The sequence below is a fragment of the Dromiciops gliroides genome, chromosome 3, assembly GCF_019393635.1.
Source record: "Dromiciops gliroides isolate mDroGli1 chromosome 3, mDroGli1.pri, whole genome shotgun sequence".
NCBI classification, from domain to species: Eukaryota; Metazoa; Chordata; class Mammalia; order Microbiotheria; family Microbiotheriidae; genus Dromiciops; species Dromiciops gliroides.
The window spans coordinates 332,136,134-332,156,743 of NC_057863.1; the positions used below are offsets into that span (position 1 = coordinate 332,136,134).

Consider the following 20,610-nt stretch of genomic DNA (forward strand, 5'->3'; position numbering starts at 1 on the left):
AATCCCAAATATTTTATGTTATCCACACTTATTTTTAAGTGGAATTTCTTTATTTCTTGCTGCTGCACTTTCTTGGTCACATATAGAAATGCTGATGAAATTATGTGGGTTTATTTTATATCCTGTACCTTTGCTAAAGCTGTTAATTGTTTCAAGTAGTTTTTTAGTTGATTCTTGAGGATTCTCTAAGTTACCATCATATCATCTGCAAAGAGTGGTAGTTTTGTTTCTTCTATGCCTATCCTAATTCCTTCACTTTCTTTTTCTTCTCTTATTGTTAAGGCTAACATTTCTAGTATAATATTGGATAATAGTGGTGATAATGGAATGCTTCTAATTTATCCCCATTACATATAATGCCTTCCGATGGTTTCAGATAGGTTCTGTTTATCATCTTAAGGAAAGCTCCATTTATTTCTATACTCTCTAGTGTTTTTAATAGGAATGGGTGTTGCATTTTGTCAAAAGCTTTCTCTGCATCTACTGAGATAATCATATGATTTCAGTTTGTTTTGTTATTGATGTGGTTGATTATGTTGATAGTTTTCCTAATATTGAACCAGTACTGTATTCCTGGTATAAATACCACCTGGTCGGGGGCAGCTAGGTGGTGCAGTAGATAAAACATTGGCCCTGGATTCAGGAGGACCTGAGTTCAAATCTGGCCTCAGACACTTGACACTCAATAGCTGTGTGACCCTGGGCAAGTTGCTTAACCCCCATTGCCCCACAAAAACAAAACAAAAAAATACCACCTGGTCAGAGTATATTATCCTGGTGATAAATTGCTGTGATTTCTTTGCTAATATTCTGTTTAGAATTTTTGCATGAATATTCATTAGGGAGATTGGTCTATAATTTTCTTTCTCTGTTTTTGTTCTTCCTGGTTTAGGCATCAGAACCATATTTGTCTCATAAAAGGAATTTGGTAGAATTCCTTCTTCACCTATTTTCCCAAATAGTTTGTATAGTGTTAGAATTAATTGTTCTCTATAAGTTTGGTAGAATTCACCTGTAAACCCATTCAGCCCTGCAGATTTTTTCTTAGAGAATTGATTGATGGTTTATTCAATTTTTTTCCAAAATGGGCTTATTTAAAGATTTTATTTCCTCCTCTTTTAATATGGGCAATTTATATTTTTGTAAATATACAGCCATTTAATTTAGATTGTCAAATTTATTGACATATACTAGGACAAAATAGCTCCTAATTATTGCTTTAATTTCCTCTTCATTCATGGTGAATTCACCTTTTTCATTTTTGATGCTGGTAATTTGGTTTTCTTCTGTTAAAAATTAAATTAACTAGGAGGCACCTAGGTGGCACAGTGGATAAAGCACCGGCCCTGGATTCAGGAGGACCTGAGTTCAAATTTGGCCTCAGACCCTTGACACTTACTAGCTGTGTGACCCTGGGCAAGTCACTTAACCCTCATTGCCCCACAAAAAAAAATTAATTAATTAACCAAAGGTTTATCTATTTTTATGGTATTTTCATAAAACCAGCCCTTAGTTTTATTAATTCTATAGTTTGCTTACTTTCAATTTTATTAATCTCTTCTTTGATTTTTCAGACTTCCCAATTTGGTATTTAATTAGGGGATTTCAAATTTGTTATTTTTCTACCTTTTTTAGTTACATGCACAATTCATTGGTTTCCTCTCTCTCTATTTAATTCATGTAGGCATTTAGAGATATAGAATCTCTCCAAAGAACTTCTTTGGCTGCATCCAATAAGTTTTGGTATGTTGCCTCATTATTACCCTTCTCTTTAATGAAAGTATTGATTGTTTCTATGATTTGTTGTTTGACACTCTCATTCTTTAAGATGAGATAATTTAGTTTCCAATCAGTTTTTGGGTCTATCTTTCCATGGTCCTTTATTACAAATTATTTTTATTGCATTATAATCTGAAAAGGATGCATTTGCTTTTTCTGCCTTTCTGTATTTGACTGACATTTATGTGCCCTAATACATGGTCAGTTTTTGTCTAGGTGCCATGTACCACTGAGAAAAAAGTATATTCCTTTTTATCCCCATTCAATTTTTTTCCAGAAGTCTTTCATATTTAATTTTTCTAAAATTCTATTTACCTTTTTAAATTCTTTCTTATTAATTTTATGATTAGATTTATCTAGTTCTGAGAGGGGGCTGTTGAGATCGTCCACTAATATAGTTTCACTATTTCTTCCTGTAGCTCACTTAACTTCTTCTCTAAGGATTTGATGTTGTACCACTTTGTGCATATATATTTAATACTGATATTACTTCATTGTCTATGGTACCTTTTAGCAAGATGTAGTTTCCTTCCTTATCTCTTTTAATTAGGCCTATTTTTGCTTTTGCTTTGTCTGAGATAAGGATTGCTAACCCTGCTTTTTATTGTTTTTTGTTTTAACTTCAGCTGACACATAATACATTCTGCTGCGGCCTTTTATCGTTAAAACTCCATGTGTATCTCTCTACTTAAAATGTGTTTCTTGTAAACAACATATTGTAGGATTCTGGTTCAGTCTCCATTTTATAGGGGAATTCATCACATTCACATTCACAGTTATGGTTACTAACTGTGTATTTCCTCCCTCCTGATCTTCTCTGTAGCCTCTTCATTAAAACTTTATTTAAATATTTTTTTCATCAGCATTCATTAGTGGTTTTTTTCTGTAGTTTTCTTTCTCTTATTTGTTTCTTCCTGGTTTAGGTGTTAAGACAGTACCATAGAAAGGATTTGGTAGGATCCCTTTTCATTCTTTTTTCTTTTTTGGGGGGTGGCGCAGGGCAATGGGGCGTAAGTGACTTGCCCATGGTCACACAGCTAAGGATCCCCTTTCCTGTTTTTGCAAACAGTTTATGTAATATTAAAACTTAGTGTTCTTTGAATGTTTGATTCACTTGTAAATCCATACAGTCTTGTTTGCTTTTAAATTTTTCTTTGGAAGTTCATATAGGGGAAGTTCAGTTTTGTTTTCTGAAATTGGTATTCATTCCTTTTTTTTTTTTTTTTTTTGCAGGGCAGTGAGGATTAAGTGATTTGCCCAGGGTCACACAACTAGGGAGTGTCAAATGTCTGAGACCGGATTTGAATTTAGGTCCTCCTGAATTCAGGGCCAGTACTCTATCCACTATGCTACCTAGATGCCCCTTTCATTTAAATTCTAATTGCATCTTCTTTACCCCGATATGGATCTTAAATTGAAATTTATTATAGGTTGCCAGGATAAACTGAAATATTTTAAGAAGAAATTCACTAAAAGAAAACTGCAGCAGTCTGAGCCTGTGATACTCAAATCTTTCATTATTGTTAGTTCAAATCATGTGTGTAGTTAATAGAATAAATGAAAGTCGGTGTTTTACTCTGTTTTTAATAAAAATTATAATATTTTAAAAACAGAAATTAATTACTGGATAGATTGTTTTCTCATTTTTGCTGATCTTGCTGATAAAAATTTTCAGAATCCTTAACTTTGACTATAACAGATTGGGCAGGCCTGGTGTTGATTGTTATTGCCAACATGAAAGTGGTGCAGCAGTACTGCAACTTCAGTTCTTAATCAATGAGGTAAGGATTTGTTGACAGTAAGTACATATTTTGTCTAAATTTACATTATCTAGTTAATTTTAAATGGATTAAAAAAACTTTACATAACATTTTCAGGAATGTGTATTGTGCATAAAGAAGGTAACTTTGTATTAATTAATTATCCTTTTATACTTTAAGAGAAATAGGATCTAAGTAACTGATGTTTTCATTGTTGAATATTTAGCCTAATGTTTAGATGTAGGTATTTAAGCAGTATACATAGAAAGTATTTATGTTGGAGTTTGTTCACTTTTTTTCTCTTACCTACTGGTAATTTGTCAAATAATTCTCATATTTTCTTAGACTGTTTAATCCCTTATCTACCTAAGAAATCAATTACTCTTTCAATTTCCATTGCTTCCCTCTTTTTAGTCTATATATCCATGTGTTTCTGAATCTGTGTATCTCAATGTTTATATTTCCATACATATCATAAAAATTGAATGTCCCTTTGTTAATGGGTATAGGTTAGTATTGCTAAACCAGTGCCAGACAGGAAACAAATCCCTGACTTTCCCAAGCACTTCCTAATTAAGATGGGGCCCCTTAGGGTTGTTCTAGGGTCAACTAGGGCAACTTGAAGTGATAAGACATCTGGTCATATAATTTTATATCTGGAAGTGATTTTTAGAGATCATCTCTTCAATTGCCTAAGGAAATTGAGAGTCAATTAGGTCCTGACTAAGGTCATATAACTAGTCAGATACAGAAGTGTGACTAAGATCAGCAAGTCTTGACTCACTCATCTATGTTACTTGATAGCACCTTGAAAATTTGTCATGCTGCAATGGGAACCTAGTAGTTGAAGTCCTGTGCCATGGGGAAAAGTGATGGGTTATTGAGTGCCTTCTTGGGCATGCTCAATGTTCATTTCATATGTCTTTGCATTTCTGTGTATAATCCGATTTGTGCATATATGTATATTTTCACACATATGTGCCTATCCCTTTTCCAGAAGAAGAAAAGGATAAACCTATTGTTTTGCAGGCAACTTGTATAAAAGGTACATTATTAGATGACAGAAAAAAACTCAGGAGAGAATATTTTCCTATGTTTATTATATTATGTGAAAAATATTTTTTTTTCAATCTGGGAAGGGCTGAATAAACATAGCCAAGATGTAATTAAAGCCTAAATGGATGAAGAGAAAAAAAAATAATGTTTAAGGAAGATAAGCCAGGATGATGGGGGATTTCAGAAACATCAACAGTTGAAGGAAGTAGGGATACTTAGTCCTGAGAAGACAAGAGTGCTATCATAACTGTCTTTGAGTATTTGAAAGGTTGTCATGTACAAAATGGATGAAGCAGATTTTTGTAACTCTAGAGGGCACAAGTGGGACACATGATATGCACCTCTTCTTCCCCCACTCCCCACAGATTCACCATATTGGTGCCAGACTTAGCATGGACACCAAACATCTTTAGCCCCACTCCTGATATCAAGTGAACACCAGCCTCAGCGTCCCCAGGAACAGGGATTATAAACATGTATCATTATACTCAGCAAGGATCTAAACAGAAATAAGGTTGCAGCCTTTTTTCCTCCTGTTTATTAGTGCCTGGTCTTAGTTGAGTTTAAACTGACTTCTTGTCAGTTTGTTGGGAGATACAATCAGTCTTATCTACTGCACAATCACTGGTGTGGTTTATTTATCAGAATCTCAGCTTTACCCTCCATGCTTAATTGCAATAAAGCAGGACCATTCTGACTTGTCAGTGACCCTCTTCAAATGTTGCCTTCCAGAGCTGAATGTAATATTCTGGATATAGTTCAAGCAGTGCAGAATAAAGCAACTCTGCTACCTTTGTTATTTGTACATTAATTTGAAACAATAGAAAAATCTCCAGACTAGATACCAGGGTTCAAATTCTACCTTTGGTACTATGTGACCCTGGGCAAATATCTTTCTGAGTCTTAGGTTCCTCAACTATAAAATGGGAATAATATCTGTATTTAACTTCAGGACCAAATGAAATGGTTTATGTAAAGTACTTTGAAAACATTAAAGCACTACATAAATTTCAACTATTATTACTGTTAATAATTATCATAATTAATTTTATTTTTATCTTGTTCCCTATGTGTTAGAAACTATGTTGGCAGAATGACATTAGTGACTGAAAAATGAAAAATTCAGTGAATCATCTGGTAGTTTGTGTTGCTTGATGAGCCCTAAATGTTAGTTGATTATTCACCATTATTTTGCATCTTTTTTTTTTGATTCAGGGTGCTTTGGTCAGTGCAAGCTCAGATGAAACACTTCATTTATGGAACCTTAGGCAAAAACGGCCAGCCATACTACATTCTCTTAAATTTAACCGAGAACGGTAAGGATACATGAGCAATTTCAGTTATTAATCCATATCAGAAATTATTTTATGAGCAAATTTCAGGTCATTGTTTTTATGGGTCTTCTAAAAAAGGAAATGTGAGTACCCCCTTCAGTGGAACATATCTTAGTTCATCTATTCCCTATTATCCTGTGTAACTTTGTTGTCCATGTCTTTTTGAAAATCCTCCACAGAGATGCCCCACTCCTCTGTAGGTATACAGAGGGGCTTGCCACTAGAACTCAACATTATAAAATATATGAGATTACTAACTCTCTAAAATGATATATAAGGAATTCTAAAGGGGGAATTTGAACTCAGATCTCTTGAATATTATTCTAGAGTTCTTTCCATGATTCTGTGCTGTCACTTGGCAGTGCTAGAAATCATCCTGTTTTGAGAACCCTTTGATTATGGAAATCATCTGGGAAATGGAGAGTTAGAAGGACACACTCAAAAAATTCTGGTCTTGAAGCAAACAATTGGGCTTGAGTCTTGGCTCATTTTGATATACTTTGTGACCTTGGGCAAGCCAATTACCTTCCACAATCCTCTTATTTCATGTGGAGGTAATGTTATTGCTTTTGTACTCTTTACTTTGTAGAGTAGTGAGAAAGGCAATTTTAAAATTAGAAAGTAACATATAAATGTGAACTATAATTGTCACTATCATCATCATGAAAGTGATAGACTTTATTTCATCATAGGAAATACCTAGGCAGTATCTTTAATTCTGTTATATCTGTCAAGAGACAAACAACCTGCTTTTTGTGGGCTAGATGGTATAGTTTGTTGTTGTTTTGTTCATTAGTTGTGCCCAGTTTTTGGTGACACCATTTGGGGTTTCCTTGGCAAAGATACTGGAGTGGTTTGCCATTTCCTTCTTCAGCTTATTTTACAGAAGAGGAAACTGAGCCAAACAGGGTTAAGTGACTTTCCAAGGGTTAGACAGCTAATAAATGTCTGATGCCAGGTTTGAATTCAGGTCCTTCTGACTCCAAGGATGGCACTCTATCCACTGAGCTACCCAGCTGCCCTAATGGTATAGTTAGATGGATATAAATGTAGTTGAATGATCGCATCTGCAGAGTAGGCATTAATGAGTCAATGTCCCAGTGGAGAGACTCCAGGGAAGTGCCCCAGGGATTTGTCTTTGTCTTTGTCTTTGTCTTTGTCTTTGTCTTTGTCTTTGTCTTTTGAGTCACCTAAAATTTTAATTCTTCAGAGATTGTGATATTCCATGATTCACAGACCTATAGCACCACTGAAAGAATATTTATAAAAAAGATAGGTTTTTGTGCCAAGTTCATTGAATGTGTTATACAGTTTCTCAAATGCAGTCTATTCCACTGTCTTCCTCCTATTAAAATCTGGACCAAGGGGGCAGCTAGGTGGCACAGTGGGTAAAGCACCGGCTCTGGATTCAAAAGGACTTGAGTTCAAATCTGGCTTCAGACACTTGACACTAGCTGTGTGACCCTAGGCAAGTCACTTAACCCTCATTGCCCTACCGAAAAAAAAAATCTGGACCAAGCTCAATGTCCTCTACCCATGCAAATACCAATATTGATATCTATCTCTATGTCTACATCTATAATCTATCTATAAAAGTGTGTGTATGTACTAATTTAATTTAGTAGACCATTCATCCCACTGTGTGTCATAGTCAGAAAAATTGCTGTAGATTCTCAGGCCAGTGTTTTTGGAGTTATTGGTGGACCCTATAGTGTCCTTGGGCTCATACAATTAGTACTAGTCCCCAAAACACGAACACATGTAGAACTTCACTATCTCTAGGGCATCTCTTTTCTTTTTGGGTTTTGTGTAGAACATTCTTTATGAGTGTAGAGAATACTTATGACTAGCTTGCCTGTTTTATTGCTTAGGCTTTTGTTGTTCATCATCAGATTGTTGAAAAAATATCTGTTTGCATTTAGCAAGGAATATCACATGATCTTGATATACACAAGAAGATGCCATTTTTTAGCATAGTCTTAAGGCTATCATTTGCTCTTCAGAGTGAAGTCCCTAAAAAACCATCAATATACAGTAAACACAGTAGGTATAATCTTGTGTTCTTTATGTCCTTCAGGCAGTTCTGTGACAGCAGAGATGTAGTTTACTGTAGAAAACCATTTACAAAGCCTACTTTATTCCTTCTCATATTTTCATCAAAGATATATGAGTATCTCATTCTCAAAAAACTTTTATGGAGACAAAAAAGTAGGTTGTCTGGTAGTTACTCATGTTCTCTTGATCACCTTAAAAACTCATAGACGGTCAGTGATTTTTTTCCAATCTTTTGGTATCTTTTCCTTTTCCATATATCTCAAAAATCATCACTCAATTATTTAAAGATTGTAATGCCTCCAGCATAGACTTCTTTTGTTTATGCTTGGTGTGGTCCTACTGTTTTCCCTGACTTCATTTTCTTAAATGCCAACAGAATTTAAGATTTTAGTGTCCAAATGTGTAGGATCTACTGTTGCTGATAATGAAGATGGAAAATAATAGAAATGGTTGCAATTTTTTCCCATTTTGGCTAATAATTTAATGTAGGTAAAATATACCATTTCACTCTGTATTGTTGGTTTTTTAAAAACTAATCGCACAACTATGCTAGGCTCAAGGTGGCATATATTTAATAGTATTTTCAATCACTTTTCAACACATATCTTCTTCTTTAGCTAAGTTGGTGTGCTCATTATATTGTTGCATATAGTATTGCATGTTTTTCTTCCTACTTGAAATCCCTTCTCTCCTCCTCACTGCCTCTTTAAATTTTATTAATTCTTTAAAGCTATGATCAAATTGCACATTTTTTGAATCCTCTCCAACCCCCTCCTCCCCGTGCCCCTTTTCTTTTTCTGAGAACTTATGTAAACTGGTAGAATTTTTATAGTTTCTACCACATAGTTTAGGAAAAGGGTTCTTTCATTCTTTTGTTTGTTTTTTGTGTGGTGTAATGAGGGTTAAGTGACTTGCCCCGGGTCACACAGCTAGTAAGTGTCAAGTGTCTGAGGCTAGAATTGAACTCAGGTCCTCCTGAATCCAGGGCCAGTGCTTTGTCCACTGCGCCACCTAGCTGCCCCAGGAAAAGGGTTCTTAACCTTTTTTGTGTAATGGACGTTTTTGGCAGGCTTATGAAGTCTATGGTACCCATCACAGAATAATGTTTTTAAATTCATAAAATAAAATATGTTGAATTACAAAGGAAACCATATGTGTATATATGGACACACAGTTATCAAAATATCTTTAAAAAACCAAGTGTGTAAACCCCAAGTTAAGAACTCCTGGTTTGGGAATTATTTGTCATATTGTATTTTTCTCTTTTTGTTTTTAATTCTCTCTCCCAAACTAGTCGATAAATTCTTTAAGGGCAGGAACTCTGTTCCTGTTTCTCTTGTGCCTCCCTTCTCTACCCCAACAAAGTGTTTAATACTCTTGGTATATAGGCTGTGCTTAACAAAAATTTGATTATCATAATTCCATAGGAAAGGACCTTTGGTGGTCGTGTGGTTCACAGATTTCTGTTTTCTCTTGCTTTCTCATTACTACTGTGCAATATAAACAAATGCAATGATTGCAATGTTGCTATTATGCAGGCTTTTTCTATTTCATTATAATAATCATTACAAGCAAGAGTGCCTCTAAAGTAATCCTCCATTTCTCTCTACACTATGTCCCACGTCTGGATGGAATGTGAAAAATTTAATTTTCAAAACTCTCTGACTAAATATTGATGGTTGGGCTATGAATCAAAAAGTTTTAATTTCATCCACCTCTACCCTGATTTACTGTGTGACCATGGACATGTTTATGCCTGAAGTTCTCCATCTGCAACATGGATGTAATAATCTCCTCTCCTATTCACTTCACAGTGTGAGAAGTAATGGGATGTTCAACCCAATTCTTAAAACCACAGAGGGATGCCCTCTGTGAATTGAGATGGGGATGGAGCACTCATCTCCTTCCCTACAGAATTATTAGGGGAAGAATTCTCTGCCTTTCCTGGGCTGGAGAGCATGTTGTAGTGTCCTGTGGAGCTGAAGGGAGAAAATTATGATGATTCTATGTAAAATGCTTTCAATTCCTTTGGGAAAAGGTGCTTTGTGAATTTGAATGGTTATGATTTTATTTTTAGAACAGCAATGAATATGGTCTTTATTCATTTATAATAATAATAAAACCCTATGGGTCTAACACATTGCAATAATCTGTTTACTAGGATGAAAAACTGGTGATAGAGCTGGTATCTCAAATAATATGAATTTTTACCAAACAGAGGATTTTTTAATCTTAGAATGTCCATCATTTCATATTTGTGCTATTGCTATTTTTAACTTGAGTCAAGGAATTTACATTTAATCCCATTAAATTGTCTTGTCGGTTTAAACCCGTCATTTCAGTTTACAGATATATTTGTGAATCTTGCTTCTGTCATTCATTTATTAGCTTTAAATCCTAGCTTTTTATCAGCCAAAAATGATAAGCACATCTTCTACACCCCAATTTGATCCAACAATTCAACAAACAAATCATTGATAAAAATGTTGAATAAGTCAAGACCCAGAGACATAACTTTGCTGTGCCACTATTATTGGTCACTCTAGGATTATACTCACTATTGAATAATCTCTATGTAAGCTTATTCTAACAACCATTAATCCACCTAATCATTCCATCTTCTAGCCTACATGTTTCCATCTTATACATAAGGGTAGCATAAAATATGCTATCAAATGCTCTGTCGAAATCCAGAATATTATGTCTACAGCATTCTTCTGACTTACCAGTCTAGTAACTGTTAACAAGAAAATAGGATATGTCTATTGTTGGTGAATCCATTTTGGGTTCTAGTGATTCACTACTTTCTTTTCTAAGTATTCACAAACCATCTGTTTAACAATCTGTTCTAGAATTTGCCAGGGAAAAATGTCAATTTTACCAGTATATATTTTCCAGATTCAACTTTTTCTTTTTCATTTTTTGAACATCTAATATTGGTTCATCTGCTCAGCCTTCTAGCACTTCTCTTATTCTCCACATTTTGATCCAGTCCTAAGTTATATATATATATATCAGTTGTGGCTGAGTTGAGACACCATTATTCCAAGTACTCATGAGCCTAGAGGAGCATTGTATAATTTGTATTGTGAGTAAATGCCATCACGAAAGCAGCCATGCCCCATAAAATGTGTATTTTACAATGTATTTGGATGACATAGCTACCTGGAAGAGGGAAAAGTTGGGAATCAGTTTCTATACCCTCTACTTATAGCCAGGACTTGCTAAACATGACTTAAGGTCCCTTATTGAGGAAGGATGGACTGTGTAAGGTTTGAGGAGACAACTGGAAAGGGAGGGACTCTCCTTTTTAGTCATTGACTCAGTGTCAACAGAGGAATGGGTTTGAGCCATGAGACAGGCTTTTATTCAAGTATAGCCTGAAGGGAGCCTCTATAAACAATTATAATTATTTTCAGTTGGTCATGTCTACCTTGGGAGGAAGCCTAGCATATGCCATAGAAACATTGTAGAAGTAGCCACTGAAAGATGCAGAAAAACTCAGATTATTACCATAGAGCCCTAGGAAATCAGCTTCAGCTATTCTATGCACCTTGGTGATGCAGTGATCCAAGACTTATAGTACTTGAAAGCTTGAGGTCTCCAGTTTTGTTCAGAGATTATTCTACTATATAGAGAGAGTAGTGATCAGAGGATCATCACCTGTAGAGCCCAGGTACCATACTTCAGTTGACTCAAATAATCCAAAGGACATGACATCACAACCTGCTTTTGTTGAAGCTAAGCCTGCCTGAGCAGCAGAAACATCAAGGGAGATTTCTAGTTCTAAGTTTGTTCACCATCCTTACTCCATTTCCCAGAGCTTTGGCTTTTTGTTCTTGACCTTTTTTACCTTCTTCTAAGAGAAAAAGGTTAGTTAGACCTGATAGAAAGAGGGGAGAGTCTAGAAAGGACTTTAGACTGGAGAAATATTTATTTCTTAATATTTTCAGCCAAACTAAATAGGAGTTTTTAAATATGCTTCCACAGTAACTAAATGTAAGAGTTCATATCATTTTTTAAAAATAGAATAAGGTAATAAAAATAGAATAGAGCTATGCTTCTGTCAAGATAATGGAATGTGATAGATGAGATTTGGCAGATACTCAGGAGCCCACCTGAGTGGCTTACTGGTTGATTTGACTGGATTAGTAGTTGAGTAGATTCTAAGCACATCTGGCTGGTACTTGAGAGTACTTAAGAAAGCATGGTTCTCAGAATCTAAAAAAACTTTGAACTTCCGGCCCAATCAACCAACCAGTTTGAAGAACCTCCCCATTCTGGGAGGGGACAGGAAAGAGGAAAGGGGAGCCTGTGTGAAGAGCACTGTCTTTTTGGTTCCTAACTTGGTGGTGACGGCAGGGAAAGACAGAGAGGAGCTGAGGAAAGATAGGATTGTGAGGTTGTAAGAATTCTGTTCTCAATCTTTCTCTTTCTATATTTCAATAAACCCTTAAAAATCTAAACTTGTTTTATCAGTGATTTTAGTCAGTTTCCCCCAAAACTGGGGGAACAGATTAGAAACCACATTTAGAATTTTAAATTACTCACTTCAGAACTATGGCTAGAGGTGGGTTTGCAATCAAGCAGTGGATAGAAATTATTGCAAATGACAAAAATCCATTTTAATTACACAAAATTAAAAAGGTTTTATATGAACAAAATAAGTGCCACTAAGAGAAACTTTTTTTGTGTGGGGCAATGGAGGGTTGGGTTTTTGTTTTTGTTTTTTTGTGGGGCAGTGGACTTGTCTAGGGTCACACAGCTATAAGTGTGAAATGTCTGAGGCTGGATTTGAACTCAGGTACTCCTGAATCCAGGGCTGGTGCTTTATGCACTGCGCCACCTACTTGCCCCCAAGAGAAACTTTTGAGTGGGAAAAAGTCTTTGCTTCCAACATCTCATATAAAAGCCTGTTATCCAAGATAGATAGAGAAGTAATAGATAAGTGGTCAAAGGATAAGAACATAGAGTTTCCAAAAGAAGAATTATAAACAACCATACAAAAATATTTCAAATCACTAATAGTAAGTGAAATTTAAAATAAGTTTGTTTAAAGGTTTTACCTTATGCCCATCAAATTGGCAGAGGAGATTTAAAAAAAGTGAGCATTGCAAGCACTCATGTGAAGAAAGACCTAGTATGCCCTTGGTGGTGGAACTGTGAAATGATGCAGCTGTTCTTGAGAACAATTTGTAATTATCAGAGAAAAATCACCAAACTGTTCATACCCTTTTACTTGGCGATTACAGTACTAGGCAGGTACCTCAGAAATGCTATTGACATCAAGAGAAACCTAATTTTTAATTTTTTTAATTAAAAAAAATTTGCGTGTTGGGCAATGAGGGTTAAGTGACTTGCCCAAGGTCACACAGCCAGTAAATGTCAAGTGTCTGAAACTGGATTTGAACTCAGGTTCTCCTGACTCCAGAGCTGGTCTTCTATCCACTGCACCACCTAGCTGCCCCCCAAGAAACCTAATTTTTACTAGAATGTTTATAGTACTATCTACAGGCCAGGCAAAGCCTGTAGTAAAAACGTGTCCTAATATGTCAGGTGCCACCACTGCCACTTCAACCTCTACTTCCTTCAGTCTCCCATGGAAACTATTCAGAAAACTGTGCCCAAGATCTCTAAGAAGATCAGGGCCCTCAGACCACTGGCCTTGCTTCCAGTCTGCCTCTGTAGGCATCCCTCAGAAGAGCATCTCTTGAGGGACTGAGACTTGGCAGGCTTCCTTTGCAGGTGCTACTGTAGACCTTGCTTTTTTATCAGCCACAGCTACTAAAGAACCAAAAAACAAAGTTCTCATTACCAAAGCCCATGGCCATGAAATGGCCAATGGATGTGATTTTAACAAAAATAAATGATATTTAAAAAGATGTTTAACCACCTGCTTTGCTAGTATACGAAAGGACTAATGGATCCCTTCTATTTGACTTTCACATGAAGTCTTCTATCTCCCTCATTAGACTACGACATCCTTGCATCCTTGAGAGCAAGAATTGTTAGACTTTTCTCTTTTTATTCTTGGCACTTCACACTGAATGCTTTGTACACTGTAAGTACATAATAAATATTTTTATTCATTCATTCATTTATAGTAACAACTGAAAGCAAAGTGGTTTTTCATTGAATAGAAAATGAATGAATTATGATACATGAATCTAATGGAATATTATTGTGCCATCAGAAACAATACATAAGTAGATTCAGAGAAACTTGGAAATATTTGTATGACTTGACACAGAACAAAGAAAGCAGAACCAGAAAGTCACTATACACAGTTACTACAATGATTTAATCAAAAAGAGTATCAAAATGCAACTGAACTTAGAAGAAATATAATATTCAATATCTCTTATTAGAGAGGTGGAAAAATAGAGCTGCTGAATGATACATCAGGTATGGTGGTTGGTGGCATAGAATTCTGAAGTCAGGAAGACTCATTTTTGTGAGTTCGAATTTGGTCTCAGACACTTACTGGCTGTGTGACCTTAGGTAAGTCACCTAACCCTCAGTTTTTCATTTGTAAAATGAGTTAGAGAAGGAAATGACAAACTACTCCAGTAGCTTTTCCAAGAAAACCCCAAATGGAGTTATAAAGAGCTGTACGTGACTGAAACAACTGAACAACAACATGGTAGCTGTGTAGGTTAGTTTTGTTTAAATGTTTCTTTTTGTTACAAGGCAGTATTCTATGGGCAAAGTAGTGGGGATATATATTTGTATATCCATATATGTGTCTGCGTGTGTGAGTATCCTTTTTCCCTTCACCATCACCTGTAGTTATCTAAAAACCATAACTTTCCAAGGAGGTATTTCACATTTTCTTCTATTTTTTCATTCTTTTGATTCTATTTGACTGATTCCTGGAGTCTCATGGAGTCATTAACTTCCATCTGTCCAATTCAAATTTTTAAGGCATTGTTTTCTTCAGTAAGCTTTTGCACCTCCTTTTCTTGGCAAAATGAATTTTTTAAGGAATTGTTTTCTTCAGTCAATCTTTGTGCTACCTTTTCAATGCTGTTGTTCCTTTTTTTCATAATTTTCTTGTGTTGCTTTCATTTCTCTCCCCATTTCTCTCAATTTATTTTAAAAAACTTTTTTAAGTTCTTCCAAGAAAGCTTTTTGGTCTTGAGACTAATTCATCTTTCCTCTTGAGTCTTCACATGTAGGCAATTTGAGAGTATTGTCCTCATCTGAGTTTGTGTTTAGCTCTTCCCTGTCAACACAGGAGCTCTCAATGGCAAGAGCCCTCTTCTGTTTCTTATTTATATTGTAGCTTATTTTTTTCAAGTTGAGGTCTGCTCCTGGGGCACAAGGATCACTGACAAGGTCACTGTTTCAAGCTTCTTGTGCTGGGGCATAGGGGCTGTGTCACTGGCTTTCTACTCTGAAGCCTCTATGGCTTGCTCCAGGCACTGGGATGGCCCGGCCCAGTAGTGCCTGTCCCGTGGGTGGCCCTCCAGCTGGCAGCCTGCCCTCTCATCTGGTGCTGGTGGATCTCACAACTGGCCTGCTGCACCACCAGCTTGTTGAGCCAGGATCAAGGGGCCTCAGTTGCTGTGCTGTGGCCAAGAACTTCCTGCTGACTTACTCAGACCCTCTCCATGCTGCGCTGTGCTGTGCTGTGCTGAGCTGCACTGTGCTCCCCTTTTGCCTGAGTGAGATCAACCTTTTCTGATGTCTTCTAAATTATCTCAAGTAGGAAGATTGTATCTCTCTGTCTTTTTGTAGGTTCTGTAGTTTCAGAATCCATTTAGAGGCTTGATTTAATGTTCTTTTTCAGGGAACCGAAGGAGAGCTCAGGCAATTTGCTGGCTTATCTCCATCATCTTGGCTCCGCCTCCCTAAAAACCATAACTTTCCATTAGCTATTTTAGAATGTCTTACATAAAATTGTATATTTTATACATGTATACGCCATGTATATATACTATGTATAGGTATTATATATGTATTATACATACATGTGCATAAGTATATATATATGTGTGTATGTGTGTGTAATATAATAATATATTAATATAAACCCCATATAACTATGTTTGGACATATATATGTATGTATGTATATGTATACATGTATATATCTCCAAACAGTTCATACACACAGAGAAATGATTGGTATAAAACAAAACAAAACAAAACAAAAAAATACCAGAAATTTCAGGTTTATCTTTAATGAACCAAGACTTAATGTGGATTATGCAAGAAAATGGCAGAAATTGTGCAACACAAGGAGTACGGTCTGTAAACAAACAAACAAACCATCTATTGAGTCCTTAGAAAGACATGACCTGCTGGTTAGAATTATATATAAGAAGCTTTCAGGCTTTCATGGGCAGACAGATGACCAGTGTCCCTATTACCAAGATAGACCTGAAAATATCTGGAATAATTCAGCTTATAAACTGCACTGGAACCAGACCATTCCCAGTCCCTGCCCACACTCACCCAGACAGAACATTAATCCATTAAAAATTTAAGAGCAATGTCTTAAAATAGATATTGTCACACCAGATAATTCTGATCTCCAAACTACCTGGAATAAAAGCTGACACCTGCCAGGGGAGATCAAAATCCAGTTGGAAAGAGGATGTAGGATGGATTGCATATAACCTCAGTTGTCCTGTCTGCTAATAAGGAGCTACTGGAGTTTATTTAATAGTGGGGGAACATGGAGAGACCTACTTTTTAGGAAAATCAATTTGGTGATTGTAAGGAGGAAGGTGGCTTAGAATGGAAAGAAAGTTGAGGCATGGATACCAATGAGAAATGTAGACTAGCCCAACTGAGAGGTAATAATGGGATAAATGATGGTTATTTTCTAGATGAGCGGAGAGAATATTTCAGTGAGAGATGTTATGAAAATAAAAGTGTGCCAATGATCCCTTTCGTGTGTTTGTGGCGAAGGAACTTATGTTGTAAGACTTGAACTATAAAAAGCAGTTATGTTATCGATTTATGCAAGTAATCTGTAGAACATTAAGTGCAGGATATCCCAAAAGTCTGAGTGCAGTTTTAAGCTTTAATAGTGTAGGATTAGGGTGAAGATCTTAAAGCTGCACTTGGATTTTTGGGACGCTCTGAAAAAGAAGAGCAGAAGCAGAATGATAACTGAACTCAGTATTGTTTCTACCTGAACCTTATTGAAGTCTATGAGAACAGGATGAGGATGATCAAGGTGATGAGGAGGAGAAGGTGGAGCAGGAGGAAGAAAACGAGCATAGAAACCTAGCAAAGGAAATAAAATCATCTGGGAATAGGATCTTTTCTGTTGACTTGTTGGTACTATGGATGTTTTCAGTAAGCCTAAAAAGGATGAGCTTAAATCCTAATACTTTTATTTAACTACAGAAGCAGTCATTTGATACTTCTGTATAATAGTCCATAGAACATTAAATATAAAAGACTAACAGCAGGATATCAACTTGTCCCTGGGCTCTTTCTATTTGAACCCCTTAAAAAAGACCATAAGAGTAAGATGGTAATTATAATAACTGACAATTACACAGCACTTTAAAGTTTGCAAATGTATCCATATACATTATCTTATGATATATTTGCATGAGGCTAAATGACACTTCTATTTCCATAGCATCTCTTACTTAGATCTTCTCTCCACTCATGTAGCCAACAGCTTAGTTTTAGGTCTTCATGGCCTCTCACATGGAATAGTCTAGCCTTCTTGGTATTCATGCTATTCTTGGTATTCATGCCTCAAATCTTCTTCCCATTCTAATCCATTTTCCTTATAGTCACCAAATTGACTTTCTTAAAAAGTAGGCCTCAACATGTCCCTCCATTACTAAATAAACCCCAGTAATGCCTATTACATCTACCGTTAAATATAAACTCCTCTGTCTGGCACTTAAGAATCTTCACTATGTGGCTTCCTTTTCTCCTTTTCAGTCTTCTTATACATTATTTCCCTCCACGTACTCTGTGGTCCAGCCGTGCCAACCTACTTGCTATTCCTCACACATTTTTATCTCCATGTCTTTGTAGCAGCTGTCCTTTATGCCTGGAAAATTCTTCAGACTTACCTTAGCCTCTTGTAATCCCTGGTTTCCTTCAAAACTCATCCCAGGCACCACATTCTGCATGAAGCCTTTCCTAAAATGCCCTAGTTGTTAATGCTTTCTGTCTTTAAACTACCTTGTATTCATTTTGTATATATTCTGTAAATGAAGATTGGTATGTATGTGAATAAACATATGTTGTCTTTCCTGTTAGAATATAATTCTCTTGAGGGCACGGACTTTAACTCTTGTCTTTGTATTCTCAGTGCTTGGCACAGTGCCTTGAACATAGCGGACAATAAATGCTTGTTGATGAATTGATGAATTGATTAATGAATGAGATTCAGGGTTACAGTGGATCATGAAACTAAATATCCCAATGAAAACTTTAAAAAAATAAATAATTTTGATAAATGATAAGACCTTCAAATGACCACAATGACTGATGTTAGCTTGTTTCCTAACCATCAACAGTAAACCAAATTTAGCCAGATTTTCTCTCATCTTCCAAGCACTGGTTAATTAAGGTAGGAAATGAAATTAAAGTGGATTTTCTTGTACCTCTGTATTTGGTCTATTTTTCTTTTAGCTATTCATTTTGGCTGTCACTAAGTAAGAAGTAGCAAGCAGTAACAATGGATTTTTTTCTTATAGATGTCCTCTGTTTCTTCCTTCTGTTTTTGTGCAGCTTTGTTTGGAATTACATTTCAGCTTAGTGTTTGTTTTGGTGGGTTTTGTTAAATTTCTATACTCAAGACTTAAAACAGTTTTGGGGCATTATCTTACTTGGTCCTTCCAACAGTTAGGGGAAATGGACTTTCATTTTGTTTTAGAACAGACTCTGATTTCTTTGATGTAGGGAATTCCTAGTGAGAAAACTTCCCATACCAATCCATCTACTCTGAAATTCAGAGTTTTAGAGAGTGGCCTGGCCTGCAGAGAGGCTAAGTACCTTGCCCAGGGTTTCACAAGCCAGTTTGTATCAGAGAAAGGACCCAGGTCATCCTGCATTCCAGAATTCTATGCACTATATCACATCACATTTTCAATTTGAAATCACAGAATTGTTCTTGGATTAGACAGCTAAAATATGGCATCCCCATGGACCATAGCTAAAGGAAATAGGTTGGCTGGTCTGGGATTGAAACATGTTGGAACTTAAAAAGTCAAACATGTATTAAACCATCTCACCTTGGTTACTGTAATTAACCTGAGTACCTTCTTAATGGTTAAAGTGATAGGAACACTAATAATTGGCCAACAAGTTGAGTCATCTATTTTAGAATGTTCTAACCAGGGTGATAAGGCCTTGAAACATGAAAGATCCTTCTACTTTGGTCATGGATGATTAGACTGTTAATTGATTCTGGAAGCACTTATCTGTTAGCAATGCTTTACAAGTCATGGATGTAGGATCCAGAGTCATTAGGTGAATATACTTGATAACTCAGCTTAGAAAAAAGGAACTGCTTAGTGAATCAACCAGAATGAGTGTATAGTCAGGGCCAATCATACAACCATCCATTGCTTCAACTCATTTGGCTATTTGCAATCATATAATGGGGTGCAAAGAATTTAATTATGAATAAATTTGGTATTCAGTTGTAATCTGTGTCATGATGTCATCTGGTATTGATACTTTTAGCTTTTCTGATAATTTGCAAGTTCTAGGCATATCATAGGGGATAATGGGTTTCAGGAATTAATTCAATCAATACTAATAATCATCATAATAATAATATCATGAATTTACCTGGTGACTTAAGGTTTAAAGAACATTTTCCATACATTATTTCATTTGATCCTTACAACAACTCTGTGAGGTAGCTGTTACTATCCATTTTACAGATGAAGAAACTGGGACTTGGGTAATGATTTAAAAAAGATTTCACCCTAAACTAATATAGTACAACATTAGGGTCTAAGTAAGCAGGGTAATAACTAATACAAGAAAACATGGCTTTGTCCTGGGGTTTGACTGACATCTCCATGCCTAGCCTTAAGGTCCCTTGGAGATACAGTTCCCTCATCCCATCATCTGGGTTCTGTTGTTATGATTCACTTCTCCCTGGAGACTAAGGGCTAGGACTCTGGAGGTGACCTAGTATCACTGAATCTGAGAAGGACACTATCTCCTGATATACCGCCTTCCTTCCCATTGTACCCATGGCTGGACTGTGTTCTGGGGCAACATTTCCTCTTGGTCCCTTCCCCACCATGCCACCATTATTCTGACAGTCCTCTGCGCCATATCCCCCACTGTGCCTCATAATTTTTTGTAATCTTCCCTCCATTTCAACTGAATTCAACTTAGGTTTGAACTAGTTATAGCCATTTGTTGCTTGTTATAAGCTTGTATGCAAGTAAGTGTCAGGTTATTAATAAATGCTTATTAATTAATTCTACATACATTTCATCCATTATACAAGGTACTAAGGTAGATAATTATCAAATATCTGAAAATTTGGTATAATTAAGGCATGGCAATAACCTCTTTGTGAATTCTCAAATTTATATATTTTATGTGAATTTACTTTTTATTTGCAGCTAATACTATAAACATCAAAATCTTTCAGTACATTGTTGTAAAATTGCTGCT

At 36.0% G+C, this 20,610-nt stretch overlaps 1 protein-coding gene across 1 annotated transcript in view; it reads left to right on the plus strand.

Annotated features, from left to right (window-relative positions):
* The window catches only part of STXBP5L (syntaxin binding protein 5L), a 421,799-nt gene that overhangs the window by 142,161 nt on the left and 259,028 nt on the right, over nucleotides 1-20,610 (plus strand). Inside the window, 2 exon segments of the mRNA XM_043992879.1 lie at nucleotides 3,479-3,560; nucleotides 5,811-5,911. Of these exon segments, the coding sequence (XP_043848814.1) occupies nucleotides 3,479-3,560; nucleotides 5,811-5,911 (183 nt within the window).